The sequence below is a fragment of the Diprion similis genome, chromosome 7 (assembly GCF_021155765.1).
Source record: "Diprion similis isolate iyDipSimi1 chromosome 7, iyDipSimi1.1, whole genome shotgun sequence".
NCBI classification, from domain to species: Eukaryota; Metazoa; Arthropoda; class Insecta; order Hymenoptera; family Diprionidae; genus Diprion; species Diprion similis.
The window spans coordinates 2,353,957-2,373,783 of record NC_060111.1 but is presented as its reverse complement, the minus strand read 5'-3'; the positions used below and the strand labels follow the sequence as shown (position 1 = coordinate 2,373,783).

Below are 19,827 nucleotides of genomic sequence, written 5' to 3'. Positions count from 1 at the left end.
ACAAATGTATTCTGTCGAATTGCAAGAATTACTTGTATGCCTTTGCCTGTATGCTTCTCAATCTATCCTCACTTCAATCGCGCAAGAAGAGGGGCTGTTTCTAGTATTTCCAAAAATTTTCCTGTTTATGGTACTTGAACATTTCGTTACATTAATCTATGCATAGATATACTATGTACATATAATACCGCATTTGAACAATTAGTTTAGGCTTGTAGATAAAAACTAGTTTCGGAGAACCTTACAATGGTTGCGAGCAAAGACGAATGTTCATTAACATCATTCCGGCTAGCTGAGACTTTGGTAAGTGCTAAGTCTGATGTGATAATAAATACAAATCTTTGGTTGTAATTACCACGTTACGTAAATATCACAATCTATTGTACTTTTGTAGTATTGTGTAATCAGACGTGACGAATGAAATGATTTCTCTGTATTCCTTCGAATGGCGGATTAGAAAAATTAATCTTATTTTTCTCACTTACCTTAGGCAGGGCCCAACTGTAGCTTAAACTTGAAACTTAGTTTCTTTTATGTGAATATGATACATAACGTATCATTTCAACTGTCTGCTCAAGTATCGAAACGATCATGTTCTTATGCTTGTCGTTTTAGAAATAGATTCCGCTCAGTTTAATCAGCGACTGTATAATCAAAACGAACACAACTACCATCCATATCATTTAGATATAAGTTTACAAACTTTGTCGTTTCTTCGCCAAGGTGTTATTAACCAAATACATACATTTGTATGGAAAAAAAAAATATTTGTGATCTATTAATATCGGTTCATATTACATTAATTAATTATTATCTTCTTCAGATTAGACAGTATTACTAGCAATATTTGTTAATACAAGAGATTTTCTGCTACGGTAGACTCTCGATACTTTCACTCTTACTATTCTTCACAAGAATTACGGATTATATCATCAGTAGCTCTTTTCAATGTCCAATTAGCATGCAGGCATGGCTTTTCTCTCGTATTCTTTTCTCTGATGACAGGGTGGGATTTTCAACTATTTTCCCACTAGTCTGAACACTGGAAATTATTGAGAGTCCATTGTACCGAGTTATTCGATTAAAGTGGAAGGTAGGAAGTAAGTTTGTATTGCAACTGTTTAGATTTAAAAGAACAAGACAAATACCCCACCGAATCTAAATCGTGTAAAGTTAACTATAGTATTGATGAGCACCTAGACAGATCCTGTGTTATGTATCCATACTGTATATGATGCTTGGGCGTGTTTAACGCGTTATTGATTACGCTAATGTCAGATTAATTCGGTTTAATCAACAGCGTTATTGTAAGACTGAAATACGTGTGTAAAATAAGCTTGTAGCTGCTGTAAAATAGCCATAAACAATTATTGATAGGTTTCTACCATCTCTTCGTGTATCTATGCCACACAGAGCTACACTGCTACTTTTGAAGTACGCGATTTCCATTGAAGAAAAAAAAAAGGGGGAAAAATCAAAAACTAAAAAGTTATTGGCTTGTCCGTATGATTAAATATACGTCATGCTCGTACATAACTTTACACTAATTCGATTGTGGCTCGAATGTGATACAGTATGGAATTAAATGAACAACGGTCAATGCTATATATTTTTACCTACGCGTTGCATGAAAGTTATTATTATATACAATCGATACAAATTGTTCGTGAATAAGTAATTAATATGTGCAAATTGCAATAAAATAAACTTAAAACTGAGTGATGCATGGATTTATTTAGTCGTATATTTCAATTGCGTTTTTTCTTATTATGCATGGCTTCCCATCCTTTCACAATAATCCTCTGTATAGACGAAGAAGAAAAAAGTATGGGTAAAAAAAAGTTTATTTTATCTCGACGGTGCAAGATTTTCAGGGGTTACTTTTACCTCGCCCAATGTACTGCACATTGATCTTTGAATGTTCGACTTTTCTCTTCTTCTGTGCTACAAAACCGAGTATCAGGGACATCTGGGTGTAGAAACGGGATCATTTTACTCTGTGTTAACTAAATAATGCATCAACTTCATTTTCTCAAGTATATACGATCTTTGTGACATTCTGAATATCCTACCTATTGCGAGGAAACTTGGAGTCTGACCACGAACAGTCTAAGTATATGTATGCCAGACAAACTAAAGTCTGTTCAAGTGGCCAAGTCTCAAAGTGTTCCAGAGATAAATTTGTATTTAGCTTTAAAGCGCGTATACTTGGAAAATGCATGTTGTTCTAATACTTGGTATTGCTTGAAGGCCAATAACTTTTCATAATGTAATTTTATATTGTTAACTCAACTTGTTTCTAATATTGCGAAATAACCATGTTTGCTGTAAGTGCGAATTTCTTTCACATATGCTTTGTAATCCAAGCGGGTGATCGTTATTTCTTGAAACATAGATACAATGTGCCAGAGTTTAGAAAATTACTAAAGTTTTTAGACTGATTAATCTCAAAATTAGATGAAAGTTAGTGTTTTATTTTACTTATAATTAGCTGTAATAGCGACAAATGAATATCAAGGATCTCCGTGTAGCTGGCAAGAAATGTTTTAGGTGGACGTCGAGGTTCTGTCAGCAGTTCAGCACCTGACACCGAGTATGTCCTGCTGCAAGCATCCCCGCTTCTCCACTGGCAACCAGTATTTGGAGACTCCGATACATCGGATGAAAGTTCCCAAGACTCCACTTCACATCTCCATCGTTCCAACTCGCAGCGAAGTATCGCCTCTCAGCGAAGCGTAAGGTCTGCCTGTTCCCAAAGCCACCTGAATTGCAATTATAAGATCAACAGTACACGCTCGCGGCCAACATCTCTCCTCATATCGCCGCCTGAATCTCCTCGTTTAACGTTCCGGTCAAAATCTGCCGATGAGAGTTCGGCCAAGAGCATCATCCCGTTGAAGCCGATATTCTCGGTCTCTTTCAAGACGCATAAATTGGATTCTAAACCGACAGACGAATCTACTACCGATGCAGCCATTTCTATCCCAGTACCAGTGACAAGCCTGGAAAAGCTAGCAAAACGCAAAGACAAACCGATCGGAATTGTGCTTTCGTCTCCCAACGAGGCAGAACTGGATTGCGACGACGAATCCACTCCCTTAGTTTCAGAGCTATCCACACCCACCCATTCATGCTCCGAAGGTACGAAACACGATTTCAGTCCTGGGGAAAGCAGCGAGGCCTCACCTTCCTCTAACAAAAGTTTACCCCACGGAGGTGAGCGTTCTACCGCTGTTAATTACTCTGACTGTATCGGTCTTGTTGTTAGAGAAACTTCTGCCAGGAAATCTTTGTCGCGTCAGAATGCAGAAGATTTAAATGACCCGGAAACTGTTGTTTGACTATCAGTATTTTAGGATCCCAGTTTTGTACAATTCCTGCCTCTATTGAAAAATGAGCAGATATTAGGTACTTAGGTTTGAATTGGGACGTTTGTACTTATTCAGTTTTATATTATTAATTGCGCCTTGGAATTTTTATCGTAGGATTCTATTTTAATATTGACTTTATAGTATTACAAAAGACAGCTCTTTGAACTGTAACTTATGAATGATGTTAGGTATATTATTTTAGTAACACTTAGATAGATACTTATACATAATGTCGAAGCGGATGTTATTCTTTCGTTCTTTCTTTCAGGGGTTAAAAAAAACATTGCCTGTAAGAAATAGGTGACCTTTTAGTTACCTGCACTCTTAACTTGAGAGTCGTATGTACATATATGTTACATATATTGTTAAAAATATTTTAAGCAATATACCACCAGTCTATAGATACATAACTTAATATTATGTATAATTATCACTTTATTTTTCTCGAAAAATATCGTTGACTAAAACTCATTCCAAAATATTAATCGATCATTACGTGATTGATTTCACCGGCAGTAGCAGCAGCAATATTTATTGGTCATATTTCTTATCTTATAGGTATTTTTATTCTACATATTACCCTTTATTGTTACAGTAAAAGCAATTTAGAAACTGTATATAATGTATCTAGATATATACCTCGTCACGTAAATATTGCAATTGCGACTGCTTACCTGTTAGCGAAGTTTATAATTGAGTTTTTAGTTGAGTAAATATACCGATTACTCGTGCATTTATTTTATTGCAGTTAAGCTGTAACAAAAAAATGATCTAACGCATAGTAATAACACGTGTGACATCTGCATTTGAGGGTATAAAATATGAAAGCTATAAACAACAAGCTCAATCTTACCAATAGTATTCACAAGTATCAAAGGGTAAGACGTTATACTGGTTTTTTATTTCCAAAAAGTACACCGAAATGTCTCAAATCATTATCTGCATATTCTATATTGTACGGTTTACTCGTTTTCGAAAAAGACTTTTTTCAAAGAAGCAATACCGATATTTGTTGTAGGTTTGCAGTAATTGAAAAAAAAAAAATTAATATCGACTCTTTTCGATTTTAAATATCAAATAAGATGTATTTAATTCTCGTTATTGAATCGTGCCGATTTTTCCCAGCCACATGGAGTCAATTGTAATACCCGAATTGAGCTTTATAAACATTTTTTCTTAACGATCAGCGGCTGAAATACAATATTGCGAGTGCGAAGTATATAACTATCTGTCAAAATAATAGCTGCATCGCAACAGAATTATTTTTATGAGCAGGATACGTCGTTTAAATGTGTTATTTTCGTTACTTACGTTCTTCGCAAAGTTAGACAGTTTGCAGCTCATACTTAATTTGCGTACAGGCCTTAAACTATAACGATTCGACTTAATATTGACAAATATATTACTTAATAGTGCATGCGTTAATTCCTCTCAACAATTAATATACTTTTCCTACCATCTATCGCCGTCGATTACTAGTATCTTTATAGCCTTGTGATTTGTTATACCTTATTATGTATAAAAAGTGAAAAATAGTGAGATTATCTTATTGAGTATAATGTATATATTTGCGTGCCTTAAATAAAACCTATAGTTGGTTTAACATATAAATATTTTCCACCATTTTTGTCGGCATAAAAGCACGCTATCTACATAATACTTATACCTATTCAAAAATCCTTACTACTATATTAAGTTTGTCACGTGTGACGCAGATGTCTGCAAGTTATCAAGCTTGTATATATATGTGCAATGTATGTATACATACATATCTGCCAAATACACCACGATAGGCTTGTCCTTATTCACAAGGACTAACGCCAGAAGTTCGAACACCATACGACAATCCAACTCCCGCCACCCCGAATCATCCATAAATATCCATTTTCATTAATCGCACCCCGTCATCAGAACTAAGTAACAAAACAGATGTTGAAAAACAAAAAAAAAAAAAATTACAAATGCAACCGAAAGACTAAAATTGAAATCAATATAACTGTACATAAATAAACCACTTTTATCCCATAAACGGGTATGATGAACTTAGGGGTAATGATCTGAAAATATGTAAATATAATTAAATTTCAACTATTAACAAAAATACAAGAGGAAAAAAAAAAAAAAAAAAAAAAAATTATTTTCCTTATATATATATATTATTACAAAAAAAAAAGGATCTTACTAGGCATCGAGCGGTTTTGAAATAAACGCGCCCAAACCGCCGCCGCTCAACGATGTCTCGTCGGCTGTGATCGCGATAATACGTAAATCCCGTGGCACACATTAATGCACGCATTCTAACACTACAACTTGGTTCCATCCTCGAGGCAGGTCGTGACGTAACCAGTTTACGCTTGGCCGTGATCTCGGCTGGTCGCAAGGAGAAGTTGACGCGTTTTTCGAGGGGCCTGCATACGGAGATTTCGCAGATATTCGCAACTCCTTTCTCACACGGTAATATATTCATCAATTTTTGTCGAATCGGGGGATATTGAGCGAATTTTTTTCACGTTTGCTCTGTTGTAATCTGTCGCAATAACACTATTTATATAAATGTCTTTGCATGATCCCGGTGAAAAAAAGTTTTATGGAAATCCTGTTATGTACTGTATAATTTGAAAGAATGACGAAACACGCAGCGGAACTTATTCAATGTTACACCTATAATTTTTCAACGTGTTTCGTCAATTTTATTCTTTCGTTTGCACGTTGTATAATCTTTGATTAGCTCAAGACTTTTTTCAAATCACGGGATACACGTGCTCTTATAACAGAAACGGCATATATGTGAATGAGCTATGGTAAAGATTAATATATTATATTATAAATTCGTTATTTCATATCGTATTTAGAATTGGAAAATAAAATTGCTTTAAATATATATACATTTTTTTCTTTTATTCAATATAGAAATAAGTTACATTTTTTTTTTTTTCAATTTCAACATGATACGCATTATTTTCAGTCTTCTAAGATCAATCGTAACAGCCGTGCTCCTTAGAATAAGTTAGAATAAGTTTCTACGGTTTATCACCGCATGTTTCCGTTTTACTTGTGTTACTTGTGTGAGTTGGTCAGTGATCTATATTGTTTCCAACAATCTGATCAGTTAACTTTTAAGACTGTTATTGCAACTTTTGAACGAAGAATCACACGGTTTAAAAGTGCATAGAAAAAATTTGCGTCATGCGTCGAATTCAATTTGCGAAAAATTCAAATACTTGAAACCTAGATTTTGTTTTTCTAATATTTCTGTGATTTTTAAAAGTGAACAACAGTTTGATACAACACCTGAATTTTTGCGTCCAGAAACTCAAAAAACTGAATGCAGAGGCTCTTCGGAATGAAAATTAAAGTAGTTCAAGTACAAAATTTGAAAGGTGAATGAAAGGTTGCAGTTGCTCTGCGTCTAAAAAGTGTTCGCAAATGTATATATATGAGTATAATTGATTTTATTTGTTAAATTGTAACAAATATTAAAAACTTTTAATTTTCGTAGCACCAATTTTGCAAATACTATTTGTTGGAAAAAATTGCAAATTTATTTTATAAACAAACTAATTAACTTTTTTATTTACTGTTACATGAGACATTTTTTATCATCATTTTTTTTTACAAAATTTTTTGCAAACTTGACGCTGAATCTTCGCAAATTTATGAATCCAAAATTTTGCACATTATGTTAAAATAAAAAAAAATACCCGGCAATTATTTCTGTATTAAATGCAAGCAAAAAGAAATTCCAGACGATTTTATTTTCCAATTTTAAATATGACATGGAATGTTCCCTGATAACTCCAGAACTACTGAACCAATTTTGATTTTTTTTTTGTGGATGTAGGTATAGCTATAACGTCTGGCCAGGTTTTAGGCGATATGTCGTTACGACAACGCGTTTTGGATGTATAACGATATTCGTATTAGTATTATACACGACCTGAGATGTCGATTGCGATGAGACATCGATCTAGCAAAAGATAAGATAGAAATCAGACAGTTCAATGTCGTTAGTTATTCTCGTCTTTAGATAATTATCTTTTGTTATCAGAAACGTTGACTTTCTCACGTATCGATTACGAGATCCCGTATCAAAATTATTTATTACTATCTCCAACAGGTACTACGCGATTCATTATCCAGTCTTGAATTCTAGATTAGTGTCAAACTAATCGGGGATTTAAAATAACGAGCACAAACGCAGCTTATTTATTCGATAGATCGTAATACGGAAAAGTAATAACCCCAATGAAATTTTGCGAATTCCAGCGATGTGTGTAAATTCTATTCGCCTCGTACATAAGTATATTCATGTAATTTATTAACCCGCGGGTCTTAAACCTTTGACATCTGATTAACATTACAAACTGCAGTGTATAAATAAATTCAGTTTTGACGTAAGTTGAACGTCTAACCGGTTCATTGTTGTTTAGGTCCAATGATTCTTTACACGTGTCATATCAGGCACGATACAAGTAATCACCGATCATACTAACCCTTTCAGTCACCGAAGCCACTATATAGTGATACCCATTTTTTTTTAATTTTTTTTTTTTTCAATATTCTATGTAAAATTCTACATTTTTTTACATTTTCAGGTAAAAAAATACTTAAAATTTCAAATTATCAGAATTTTTGTAAATCCACAATTCTTTACAATTGTTACAAAGATAAACTTATAGAAGAAAAGTTATTTTTATGAATGTAATTTGTTAGTGGAGAAATTTGATTATTAACGTATACTAACAACGCTTTGAATTCATTGCTTGACAAACAAAGATATCAGAATGGCCATTAAATTTACAAAATTCAATGCATAGGGGTAGTTTTCACCCTCCTTAGGAGGGGTGCGTATAGATAGTATTGAGAATTGCAGCTATTCTCGGCCTAAAATAGTACTGTCTCAAAATAAAAATTTCACTCAAGAACACTGTCCATAAAACAATGTTGATAATTCACCCCGTTTTCACTCAATTTTCGGTCTTGTTTTTAGTTATATTAAATTTTTGATATCGGATTCGCATTCGGTGACTAATAACCATATACGTATATACATATAGAAAACGTATAATTGCAATTCCGTGTTAAAAAAAAAAACGAATTTTGTGGCTGAGACGATTATCCTACATGAACGCTTTCTCCCTCCTTTATCAAATCAGCTCATCACGCTGTGCGAAACGTCCAAAGCATCGGCAAGATAAATGAAAAAAAAAAAAAAAAAAAAAAATGGATCTACCAAGTAATGCGAATCGTTATCGTAGTGACGACGCGTGAAGGGGGGGAGGGAGGGGATCCGATCGTCGCAGCTTCGCTAGGATTTATCGTATCTGCCGGTATAAGTAAGTTAGTCTCGCGGTGCTCCGATTTCGTGCAGGTTGTAGAAAAGTTTTCTCTCCGATACATTACGCAGCAACTTTGCCGAGTGTTCCTCGGGATCTGCCAAAGCTGCGTGTTTCCCCGTACGAATTGCAAGCAAAGCGGCGGAGACTTTTGCTGCGACTAACTAATATTCGTACAAAGGTATAGTAATTAAAATCTTGATTATCATACAGCATAAGTAACAATAAGAAATCGTCACAGTAGTACGCATGTGTAATAAATAAATAAAAGTGAGGAGTCGTTGCTCGTGAATTCTGTATAATTGCAAATCTCGGTCGGATGTGAATTTCTTGTACGATATTCAGTTTCCACTTATCGGCGACGTCAATAATGGTGAACCATCGAATCGAATATCTTGTCATTGCAAATGACTGTAAGTAATACACGAGTAGCTGTTCGTGTGGAACTTTCACTGGAATCGGTCACGTCAACGTTTCATAGAAAATATTAACGTGTACGCGTGTATCCGGACACGTTTTATTGTTAAGAGACACATGCATTGATCCCGTTTGTTCGTGCTCGTAATGTCTTCTATTCCACTCAAACTTATTAACTGTATTAAAACACAATAGCATAAATCAATTAGTCGGGCAGTCTTCGGTTCTATTAGAAACGATTATAGGACCTACAATTTAGACGTTATTGCAAATTGTATACCGATCATGAGTGCCGAAACGCACGCGAGAATTTTGCAAACCGTTACCAAAGGCAGTAGACTCGACCGTGTTTTGCAGCATGATGTTATTATAAAATGTTCCTTTTTAATAATGCATACAACCAGTTGACATTGATGCAGGCTTAATCGCGCCGGTTTTTATCGCATGTATAATTATTCGCAATATGGTATATACAAGTTGTTGACCGTGGAAAACCTTGCAGAAGTATTTCGTAAAACAGCAACATGATCTACAACTGTTTAAATTAGTATAATGTTTTAGACTTATTATGTAGATTCTAAACTGCGATCATCGTCTTTGCCTTATAATAAATGCGGCTCCACTCCCGAATATTTTCAAATGCTTATTGTGGCAAAATTATTATATTTCGTAGAACTCATCGAGACATTGAAAACTTTTCATAAACATAACTTTTCTCTATCTGTAAGAGTATATAGTCAGCGTTCGCATTATAAGTGTGTGATACCTGTCTGAATTGGTTTAAAAATATCGTTATCGTTCCAAAACTATTAGTCTTGTTGTAACGAAATACAAAACGGGATCCACGAAAAAAAAAAATATCAAAATTGGTTCTGTAGTTCTGGCTATATAAGCGAAGATACGAACAGAGAAAAAATGGTATTTCCGTTATAGTTTAATCTTATTTATATTGAAAGTCACGGACGATGACTCGGACCCTTTAACGCGCATTTGAAAAGTCCGCAATAATACTTTTAACGCAAGGTCTTTGGTGATTATATTTTGCGGTAAGACGTAATACATCTACTTCTAAATTTAATCGACAGAGATAATCATGGAGATCCGAATGATACTGGGACTCTTCCTGATGATGACAACGGCGTCGGGATGGAACGTTACGTTTGAATCCCAGACGGTGACGGTTCACATGCACGAAACACTCTCCGTGGCATTCACCGCCGACGTAACAGAGGCCGACGTCGCAAACGGGACCGTCGCCGTCACGACGTCAAGAGAATCCGTAGCAACCGTTGATGAATTGCCGGTTTTGGATTCGAGCACGGTGAACGATTCGGTTTGGAGTAGCAAACTGGTCGTGTATGGTAACTTTTTGGGCAATGCTGAGATCTTTCTGTCCATCATCTCTCCCGACCAGGTGAAGTGTTACAAAGGGTGAAATCACCCCTTTTTACCTCCCTTTTTGATATCTAGTAGTCGTTATAGATAGAAGAAGTATGAATTGAAAGCTTACATGTGTAACAAAATGAATATAAGATTGCTGTGTCAACCAGTATTATTGTGAAAAATAGTCCTGTTTCAGATGTTAAACTGGGAACAGGTATTGCCATTAAAGCATTTTTCCTCATCTTTTAATTTTGCTGCCTGTTTGTTCGCTTCATAAGCCAGTGAACCTGTTTATTCTATTCTGTAACGTCTAGTTTCTAACAATATTTATCTTACAGAGTTTTTACAAATCTAACAACTGCGGGTATTAAATTGCCTAAAATTGAATTTTTACATTTATTTTAGGAGAATAAGTCCTCCGATGCCCTGTCGGTTATCGTTATTCGCGAAGAGCGCATCATCGATACACTTTTCACAGTATTCGTTGCCGTCATGGTCTCGATAATGTACATCAACTTCGGCGCTGCCATGGACTGGCCACTCTGCAAACGTACCTTGAAGCGACCGATCGGTCCAACGATTGGGTTCGTTTGCCAGTTTGTCTGGATGCCACTGGTAAATAACTTTATCCATTGATCTTGATTAAATGAAATCTTGAATCTGATCTTGAAATTGACTTTATTATTATCTGCATCAGTGATTATCACGTGCTTTATCTTAATTCACAGCTGAGCTACGGCATAGGATTAGTCCTGTTTCCAGACGATCCTGAAATGCGGTTAGGAATGTTTTTCGCTGGTGTGAGTCCTGCCGGAGGTGCATCTAATATTTGGACAGTAATTTTGGGCGGCAATCTCAATTTATCTGTAACAATGACCACCATCAGTACATTGGCTGCATTTGGTGAGTTTCCTGACCCGCTCTTGTATGTACTGCAGTACCATTTTTGCAAAAATCGTTTGGAGAATATTAATCAAATCATATATAATTCGTAGGCATGATGCCGCTGTGGATTTTCACCCTTGGCAGAACGATTTTCAACAGTGCGAATCTCGGAGTTCCGTACTCGAGGATAGCAATGTTCGCAGTAGGCCTCGTCATTCCGTTGGGTATCGGATTTCTGATTCAGAGAAAACTGCCGAAGGTCTCAAGGATACTTGTAAGAATATTGAAGCCGTTGTGCAGTCTGCTGATCATTGCTATCATCGTATTTGCCATTATTACCAATCTGTATCTCTTCGAACTGTTTTCGTGGAGGGTAATTATACAATTTTCATTTACAAATAGTACCGTAAAAAATAATTGCCATATTACTTTACTAGAATCTCTCTAGATCTTCACAAGTAATTACTCATTGTAACACGTTGGTCAAATTACTTTGCAGATCATTGTTGCTGGTATTGGATTACCCTGGCTGGGATATTTGTTTGGGTATTTGCTTGCCCTCGTTCTGAGGCAACCGGGCCCTGATATAACAGCAATCTCCATTGAAACTGGAGTTCAAAATACTGGAATCTCCATATTTCTGCTCAGATTCTCGTTACCACAACCAGCTGCTGATTTGACCACCAGTAAGAATACACCTATTTGTGGATAAAATATCGTCGCTATTCCGGAAAATTATTTCAATAATTTCGTTTACTCGTTTGCAGTTGCACCAGTATCAGTTGCGATAATGACGCCAATTCCATTGACTATTCTTTGGATCGTGAAATTGATTATAGATCGGCGGAAAAAATCCATCGCTGCTTCAGCTGAGAAACTTCAGGGATCTACAGAGCCGATACCAACTGTAACTGCATCCACCAAAACAAACAGCACTGAAAACCCTTAATTATACCTTCCGGTTTCAGCTTCCTGTTATCATAATAGTGTTACGTGTCACATCGTAACAATATTCTGAGGTTTATACATTCATTCGTTCCAGCTTACGAAAGGCTGGTAGAGGATCACGCATTTAATTTCTATTGATTTTCTATGCAATTTTCAATCCACCGACATGTCACGTACTTATCATTATGAACATACCTACTGTTTTCCTTATTTTTCCAAAGCTTGGTGCGATACTGAAAAGTTTACCACAAATTAAGAACAAATATTAGTTAGTACTCTTTACATTCGCACATGACTTATACATATGTTGATTACTTAAAAAAATCCAGTTAGCAATTTACGAGCGAACAAAATTCGCGCAATATGAAAATTTAATCGGTATTTTATTTTTGATGTAGAGTTCTTTAGGCAACCAATTTTTCATTGCATACTATTTTATAGTTGTCTTGAAGTATAGAGTCACAATTTATAATGTATTATTATGATATAAAAAAAAGCCTAGGACCTGGTCTTTGCAACTCTCGGATCAAAGTGTTCAGGTTGCGACTGAGGGGTAACCATCCCCATAACTTATATCACGTGTAACGCTAGACTATTGAAAAAGAAAAAGGAACTCTAGATTTCTGTAATTTTTCGATGAATTCTGTAACCAACATAATTACGAGAATGTAAATACGTACACTTACTGTACTGTGCCTTAATAACTTATCGTTAGTTAATACAGTCATGCTGTATATTCTACATTCGCAAACGTCTTGCTATACGTATAATAAGATTGTTATTAATGTTTACTCATATATTAGATGTATATACTAAACGTTGATTATTTTTTTATTCGAAATATACAGTTTGTTTAAAAAAAAAAAAAAAAAAAAATTTTAAATCCGAAAAACTCATCGTTCATATACCGACAATTTTCATCGATTTGAATTACGCATATCCATTGGAAAGTGATAACTGGAAATTTGAAAAAATGTTTCGGGCACCGATATCTGCTCGTTCGGCCCTGCATGAGAGTTAGGCGAAAGAATCGAATAGTTAGACGACGAACGAGCGGATGTATCATGTATTACATTCGAACTCTCCGATTTTCCCGCGAGAGGCAGTCGCTGCCGGTGGGCGCGGCGTTACTGTTGTGCATAGACTTGTATTACGCTTTTGGTAACCGAAGATAGAGCGAGATGATATTACAGCGCAATGGCAATGAGCAGCAGTGTATAGTGTGTGTCACACGGTAATAATTCTATCCCTTTCACGTCACACGGGTTTTAATTTGAAACCAGTGATCTCGATGGATAATATTTCGGCGATGAATTCTGCCGGAAACGGTTCGTCGAGTACTAGCGAATAGATTGTCTTGCTGCCAGACCGCGTAGTGCCGTAAATAATAATAGACATAACACGTTAAAATTGGGATCGGTCGTGCTGCATGTGTCACTCTAGTAGAGGAGTAGGAGGCGTATACAATATATAAATACATTTAAATAAAAGATAATAATTTTATACTCAACCTCACTCACCCCCCTCTTGACTTCCCCTACCTTCGCCGACGTTTTCTACTTCATCCACATTTTAATAATACACACTTCTCTCGCAGTGATCAAATGTAACTCTAAATATCAATATAATATTATTATGGTATTTAACTCGGTGACTCAGTTCTGCAGCTTTCAAGTTTTCAACGTGCCGTCATAATTGTTGTATGTAATGCCTGGGAGTCGATCCAGCACAGACCCAGAGCACAAGTCACCGCGAGAAAGTGGCGAGGATTCTGAGGATGAGAGTGAAATCCTCGAGGAGAGTCCCTGCGGACGCTGGCTCAAGAGGCGAGAAGAGGTAACTGATTCCACACGCTATCGTCACCTCATCCGTAGTTAACAAAAATTATCATTTATGTCTTGTTTAGTCTTGCTTTTCGCCTTATTTTTTATGCCGCAATAAATCAACCCATTCACTCCATCTGTTGATTTTTTGTTACAGGTCTATGTACCTACTAAATCTGCTCTAGCCGAAGGGTCCAACTTTGCAGGATCAGCTCGGAGTAACGCCGCGGAAAACGACAAGAATCTATCAAACGCCGATATGGAAGTAAGAATTTATCTAGATTTTACCTCATTTTTATAAAATAATAATTCTGTGCTTTTTAGGTTTAATCGTTATTGTCTAAGGAGAGTTCCGAGGTTTGTGATCGATTCGTCTTCTTTCAATCTAATCGAGTGGAATTTTTTTCAGGCTGAAAAGAGGGATTTGCCGGGCATTGATTGCGCCTACCTTGCTATGGACACAGAGGAAGGTGTTGAGGTTGTTTGGAATGAGGTACAGTTTTCCGAGCGTAAGAATTTCAAAGCGCAAGAGGAGAAAATTCAACTTGTCTTTGAAAATTTGACTCAACTAGAGCATCCCAATATAGTGAAATTTCATAGATATTGGACAGATACTCATAATGACAAGCCACGGGTAAGTGATGGTTTATTATTTGACCAAATCAACGGTTGCCTGCCAGTTAAAAAGCTCATTTCTTATTTTGTAGGTAATATTCATAACTGAATATATGTCTTCGGGATCGTTAAAACAATTCCTCAAAAGGACGAAACGTAACGTTAAAAAATTACCACTGCAGGCTTGGAAACGATGGTGTACACAAATTCTTTCAGCATTAAGGTGTGTCACGAAGTTATTAAGTAATAGGATATTGTTTTCAGTTTTCCTCTGCCTTAATCTGTCGCATTGTCGTAATACATTGATCAAATTCCTGTTTCAGTTACCTGCATTCTTGCTCACCTCCTATTATTCATGGAAATCTTACCTGTGATACTATTTTTATTCAGCACAATGGCCTAGTTAAAATTGGTTCAGGTAAGCAGTAATATTGTAAGCGTATAAGGCGGATGACGTTACGTACTTATGACTGACCGGTTGTTCTGTCTTTAATGCTAATACGGAGAATACACATAGTTTTAATGGATGTCTAATTGTGATTGATGGCTTTGCTCGTTTGCAAAAATCATCAACGGATTATTTAAGCAAACAACTCGTTTTCAGCTGATTATTTACAATCAGCACATAGCCGTTTTAATAAATGAAATAATATTTAATTGAAACAGGAAACAATGACATTGAAACGTGAGTAGATAAATTAGAAATCTCCACAATTGCAATTGCATCGTTGGAGAGTACCAATGATGTTACTAAATACTATTATAAACGAAGTGGAACTATGTAAGGTTTTTTCTAGCAGTAGATAGGACAGAACGTATTCTAAATTTAGATGTACACAGAAGTTAGACGAAAAGATTGTGTTTTTCTAATGTTCCTTTTGCACTAGGAGTAACTTGAGTCCTCATTTTTAATTGTAGCAAATAGCCTCTAATCTAGATAATGAAAAAAACAGCAATGCCTTCAACAAGAGAGACGAGGGTACAAACGTACTTTCACCGTATCTACCGGAGAAATTAAATTTTCGACATCTACAACCTATCAATTGGCCTCATAACTTGCCACAGGTGGCGAAGTGGCGAAACTTCTAAACTTGGCAGATTATCACCTATCGCCAGCTAAGTAAATTAGGCACAGAGGTAAACAATATTATTATTACGCATAATATATTAATTATAGAAAGTATACTTTTCGAGTACTTCTTTCACACTCAGTTACGATGCTAAACGTAATCTTATTACTAAAAAAGAACCACCATTTCGTCCTGAGAATAGACGGGAAAAAATTAATGAAGAACGTGTTATCTGTGTGTCAGGATATAATTCAAAACCGAATGAAATGAGGGCTCAATTTACACTTGTAATAATCTTATTATATCAATGATTTTTTTAAGTACTTCTATGAAAAAAATTTCGTGGGTATGAAAGGATCGACTAACAAACTGCAATAATTATATAAAAATCTTGAATTACGTGACAGACGGAAAAATTTTCCCACCAAAGAAGAGATGTTGTTCCAATGTTTCATGGGAAAAGTCTTCTGTACTGCCTGTACCTTTTTTAATCTTTTTTTTTCACATGTTACAACCATATTCTTGCAAACTCAAAGTGAATTTCTTTTACATTACAGTCGCGCCTGATGCTATTCATCATCACGTCAAAACCTACAGGGAAAATATGAAGAATATGCATTTTGTTGCTCCAGAATATGGAAGTAAGTTTCATTGAGTATCAACCAAAGTATTTGGACATGTAAGGGAAGGAATGCTTGTCAAATTGTTTATGGTATATTTTTCTTTCTTTCTGGTTTTATCCTCAGGCTCGTTAACTCCAGCTACCGACATTTATTCCTTTGGAATGTGTGCATTGGAAATGGCAGCATTAGAAATTCAAGGAAACGGCGATACTGGTACCGTAGTTACGGACGAAAATATCAATAAAACTATAGAATCGTTAGATGATAGCCAGCAGAAGGATTTTATTCATAAATGTCTTCAAGTGAATCCCATCTGTCGGCCTAGTGCCAGAGAACTTTTGTTTCATCCTCTACTTTTCGAGGTTCACACACTGAAGCTGTTGGCTGCCCATGCTTTGGTTAATTCAGCCAGTAAGTATATCTTGCCCTCGTCTTGTATTGTCGGTCTCTATCCAAGTACGACAGATATTTCCTTTCATTTTCAGCAAATATATCAGAGACAATAACAGATGAGGTGCTACAAAGGCTGTACGGACCCGATACAGTCGTTGCTGAAATACGTTATGCAGGTCGTTCTCCGCAACAAATTCGTTCAAGTGATATTCCAGTTGCTGAAAAATTAGAGAAATTCGTCGAAGATGTAAAGTAAGTTTTGAATTAGACTTGCTTTCTATACGGTCCCATTTAAAATGGTTTTCCTAGCGTTTCATATATCAATCGATAGTCTGCACATGTGTATTTTTTCCACTGTCTTACTAATTTCTTTCTAATATTATATGGCCTTTTAATTTTTTTGTAGATGCATCTAATACTTGCTAATAATTGATCTCGTTTAAGGGTATGAAAATATTCAACTTTGAATAGTCGTGCTGTTTTGAATATCGAAAATAATCTTCTTCTTTCGATTAACATTCAGGTATGGAATATACCCGTTGACTGCATTTATGGCTAAATTACCGCCTCCGGTTCGACCTCGTGCCATATCCCCAGAAGTAACGGAATCTGTCAAGTCCGTAACACCCGAACCACTTGATTTCGAATCTCGGAGAGTTGTCAATATGATGTGCAACGTCAAGCCTAGAGAGGAGAGTCGCGAACTGCTTGTAAGTCTTTGTTAAATTTTTTATTTTGATTCACGTTCATTTTTCAAAGCTGTTGTTACATTACTGTTCATTCGTTTCAGATGACAATACTTTTGCGAATGGATGATAAAATGAACAGGCAACTGACGTGTCCTGTAACGCAAATAGACACATCGATGCTTCTTGCACAAGAACTCGTACATTTTGGGTTTATCAACGAGGTGAGTAAGACCGTTAATGCTAGAGGGGAAAAAAATAGTAGACGAGGTGTAGGAACGAGGAAAAGAGTGCTGCACCTTTAAAATTTTGGCAGGAAATTCATATTATGCAATAAAATTTGTAAAACTGATCGTATTTATTTCAGAACGATCGTGATAAGATAGGAAATCTAATCGAGGAGGCATTAAGAAGTTGTTTCAACAAGCAAATGATGAATCCCGGAATGGTATCCTTGACAAATCTTCCAACGCAAACAACACTGCTACTCTCCGGGCCTGAAATGCCGTGTTTACAACATTTAGATAATAATTCCTCTGTCGTTGGTGGTGCAACAGCGAGTGGCGGTGACAGTTTGACTGGAAATTCGTATAGAAAAGGAACGGAAAGTAGAGAAGCAGAATCATCAATAATCGCCGACAGCGGTAGTTAACCATCGAGAGGAGTCGTGATAATTCAGTTCAATGTGCCACCCTGCACATTTTATATATAGACTGGCTATGTATTTTTATATTTAAGTAAATACGACAGAAAGTTATGGAATAATGAGGGATGTGAGCTTGGAAGGAGCGGGGAGGGGGAATCTGAGTCGTGGCTTTCGAAAAAGCATAACCGTGATGATAAACATGCACATTTTAACCGAATCATATTTCACGGTACGATATGACAGTTCGTAGTGAACTCAATTTCAGGGTCGAAATATTTGGTAAGATGAATAAAGTAAATTTTATTTAGTAAATCGTATTAGAAATGGTCATATTGTATTATCGCTGAAATGTTAGTGAGACAAATTTTATAACATTCTTAGGGTCTAAACTCTCTTTTCGGGAAAAAATAAAAAAAAAATAAAAAAAAACTACAAACTCTCAGTTACGACGCCGCCGGAAAAAGATAGAGTATTAATTGTTTGATATTATTACATGAATTTTTTTGTTTTATTTGCAAGGAGACGTCTTACCTTCCGTTAGTCCCGCTTTTGCTACATACAAAATATTAATATGCTTAAATAGAGATGCATTTTGATAACTTTTTACTTTCTCCCCAAAGACACGTACGCGAGGAAAGTAAAAATAGAACGAAAATTATTTCTTATTTTCGACTCTAGAATTTAATTTCGCTTTCATATAAATTTTCTCGTGTACATACAATGTATTTTTTTCTTTCTTCATAATTAGCAACTTGTAGAATTCTAAATTATTTTATACACTTCGAGAGATTTCAATTTCTTAATTCAGCATTTTTGCCCCTGAATAATACTCGTTCGTGTACGCAATTGATACAATTTCTGTTATTTTTTTATTTTTATTTTTAATTTTTTTCTAGTATTCAAGACAATTGCAAAAAAAGAAAAAGAAAAACCACAAGAAACCGTGTATCTTGATATTTCAATCGATAGGCATTATTTTTATATGTACAATGAAAATTCGGAGAAAAAAAAAACGTTATTTAATAATCAATAAATAATTTAAAGTAACAACACACGATGCTGTTATAAAAAATTACAAACGCATTTTTTGATAACAGCATCGTCTGCTTTTCGTTTCTTTTCTAATCATTTTTTACTTATCACTCTGTGCGATGGTTTTGAAGAATATCTCCAACACCTTTTGGGCAGCTCCGCATCTGCCATCGATATGTCCTACCATGAAATAAAATATGTACCTACCTAGCTGAGTGATACCTTGAACGCAAAGCTGAGTAATAGATTGTGTTAACAAAAGTAAGATAATCATAAATATCGAACGCTCGAATGCTCGGAGACTTTATTACAGATTACTGCATATTTCTTGTGAAAATCAATTTAATATCTCGATTCTCATCCTACCACTACTACTACTAAAACTACTGCTACTACTACTAATACTACTGCTACTACTACTACTACTACTACTACTACTACTACTACTCGCGGAATAATAAAGCTGCGCCACTTTGCGCAATTGTTTATAGCAGCGGTATAATGCCAAATTTGTTCGTTGTACCTATTAAGTGTAATAATCGTAGTATGTATAAAATGTAGTAGGTCTCTGAATCACCAATAAAACAAATATTTACAAA

The 19,827-nt window shown here is 35.6% G+C and overlaps 2 protein-coding genes across 10 annotated transcripts in view; both read left to right on the top strand.

Moving 5' to 3' along the window:
• LOC124408034 (kinase D-interacting substrate of 220 kDa) overlaps positions 1–13,191 on the top strand; it is a 44,951-nt gene extending 31,760 nt beyond the window's left edge. For 5 of the 8 annotated variants that reach the window (XM_046884688.1, XM_046884689.1, XM_046884684.1 and 2 more), the window contains 6 exons: positions 10,210–10,538; positions 10,913–11,122; positions 11,236–11,410; positions 11,503–11,765; positions 11,892–12,078; positions 12,160–13,191. In XM_046884688.1, coding sequence (XP_046740644.1) covers positions 10,210–10,538; positions 10,913–11,122; positions 11,236–11,410; positions 11,503–11,765; positions 11,892–12,078; positions 12,160–12,341 — 1,346 coding nt within the window. In that variant the 3' untranslated portion in view covers positions 12,342–13,191. Of the gene's footprint in view, positions 1–2,550; positions 3,389–10,209; positions 10,539–10,912; positions 11,123–11,235; positions 11,411–11,502; positions 11,766–11,891; positions 12,079–12,159 lie in introns of those variants that run through there. The other 3 variants (XM_046884686.1, XM_046884687.1, XM_046884690.1) reach the window with 2 other exon arrangements.
• A 235-nt stretch (positions 13,192–13,426) lies between these two features.
• LOC124408040 (nuclear receptor-binding protein homolog) lies at positions 13,427–19,827 on the top strand. 2 transcript variants are annotated; one of them, XM_046884699.1, is made up of 11 exons: positions 13,427–14,176; positions 14,321–14,428; positions 14,573–14,797; positions 14,871–15,001; positions 15,102–15,196; positions 16,406–16,489; positions 16,595–16,882; positions 16,957–17,116; positions 17,388–17,574; positions 17,655–17,774; positions 17,918–19,827. In XM_046884699.1, the coding sequence occupies exons 1-11, from the start codon at positions 14,048–14,050 to the stop codon at positions 18,200–18,202; spliced, it is 1,812 nt and encodes a 603-aa protein (XP_046740655.1). In that variant the 5' UTR covers positions 13,427–14,047; the 3' UTR covers positions 18,203–19,827. The 2 variants fall into 2 exon arrangements, with proteins under 2 accessions (XP_046740655.1, XP_046740653.1); XM_046884697.1 differs by having other exon boundaries at positions 13,428–14,176; positions 16,583–16,882.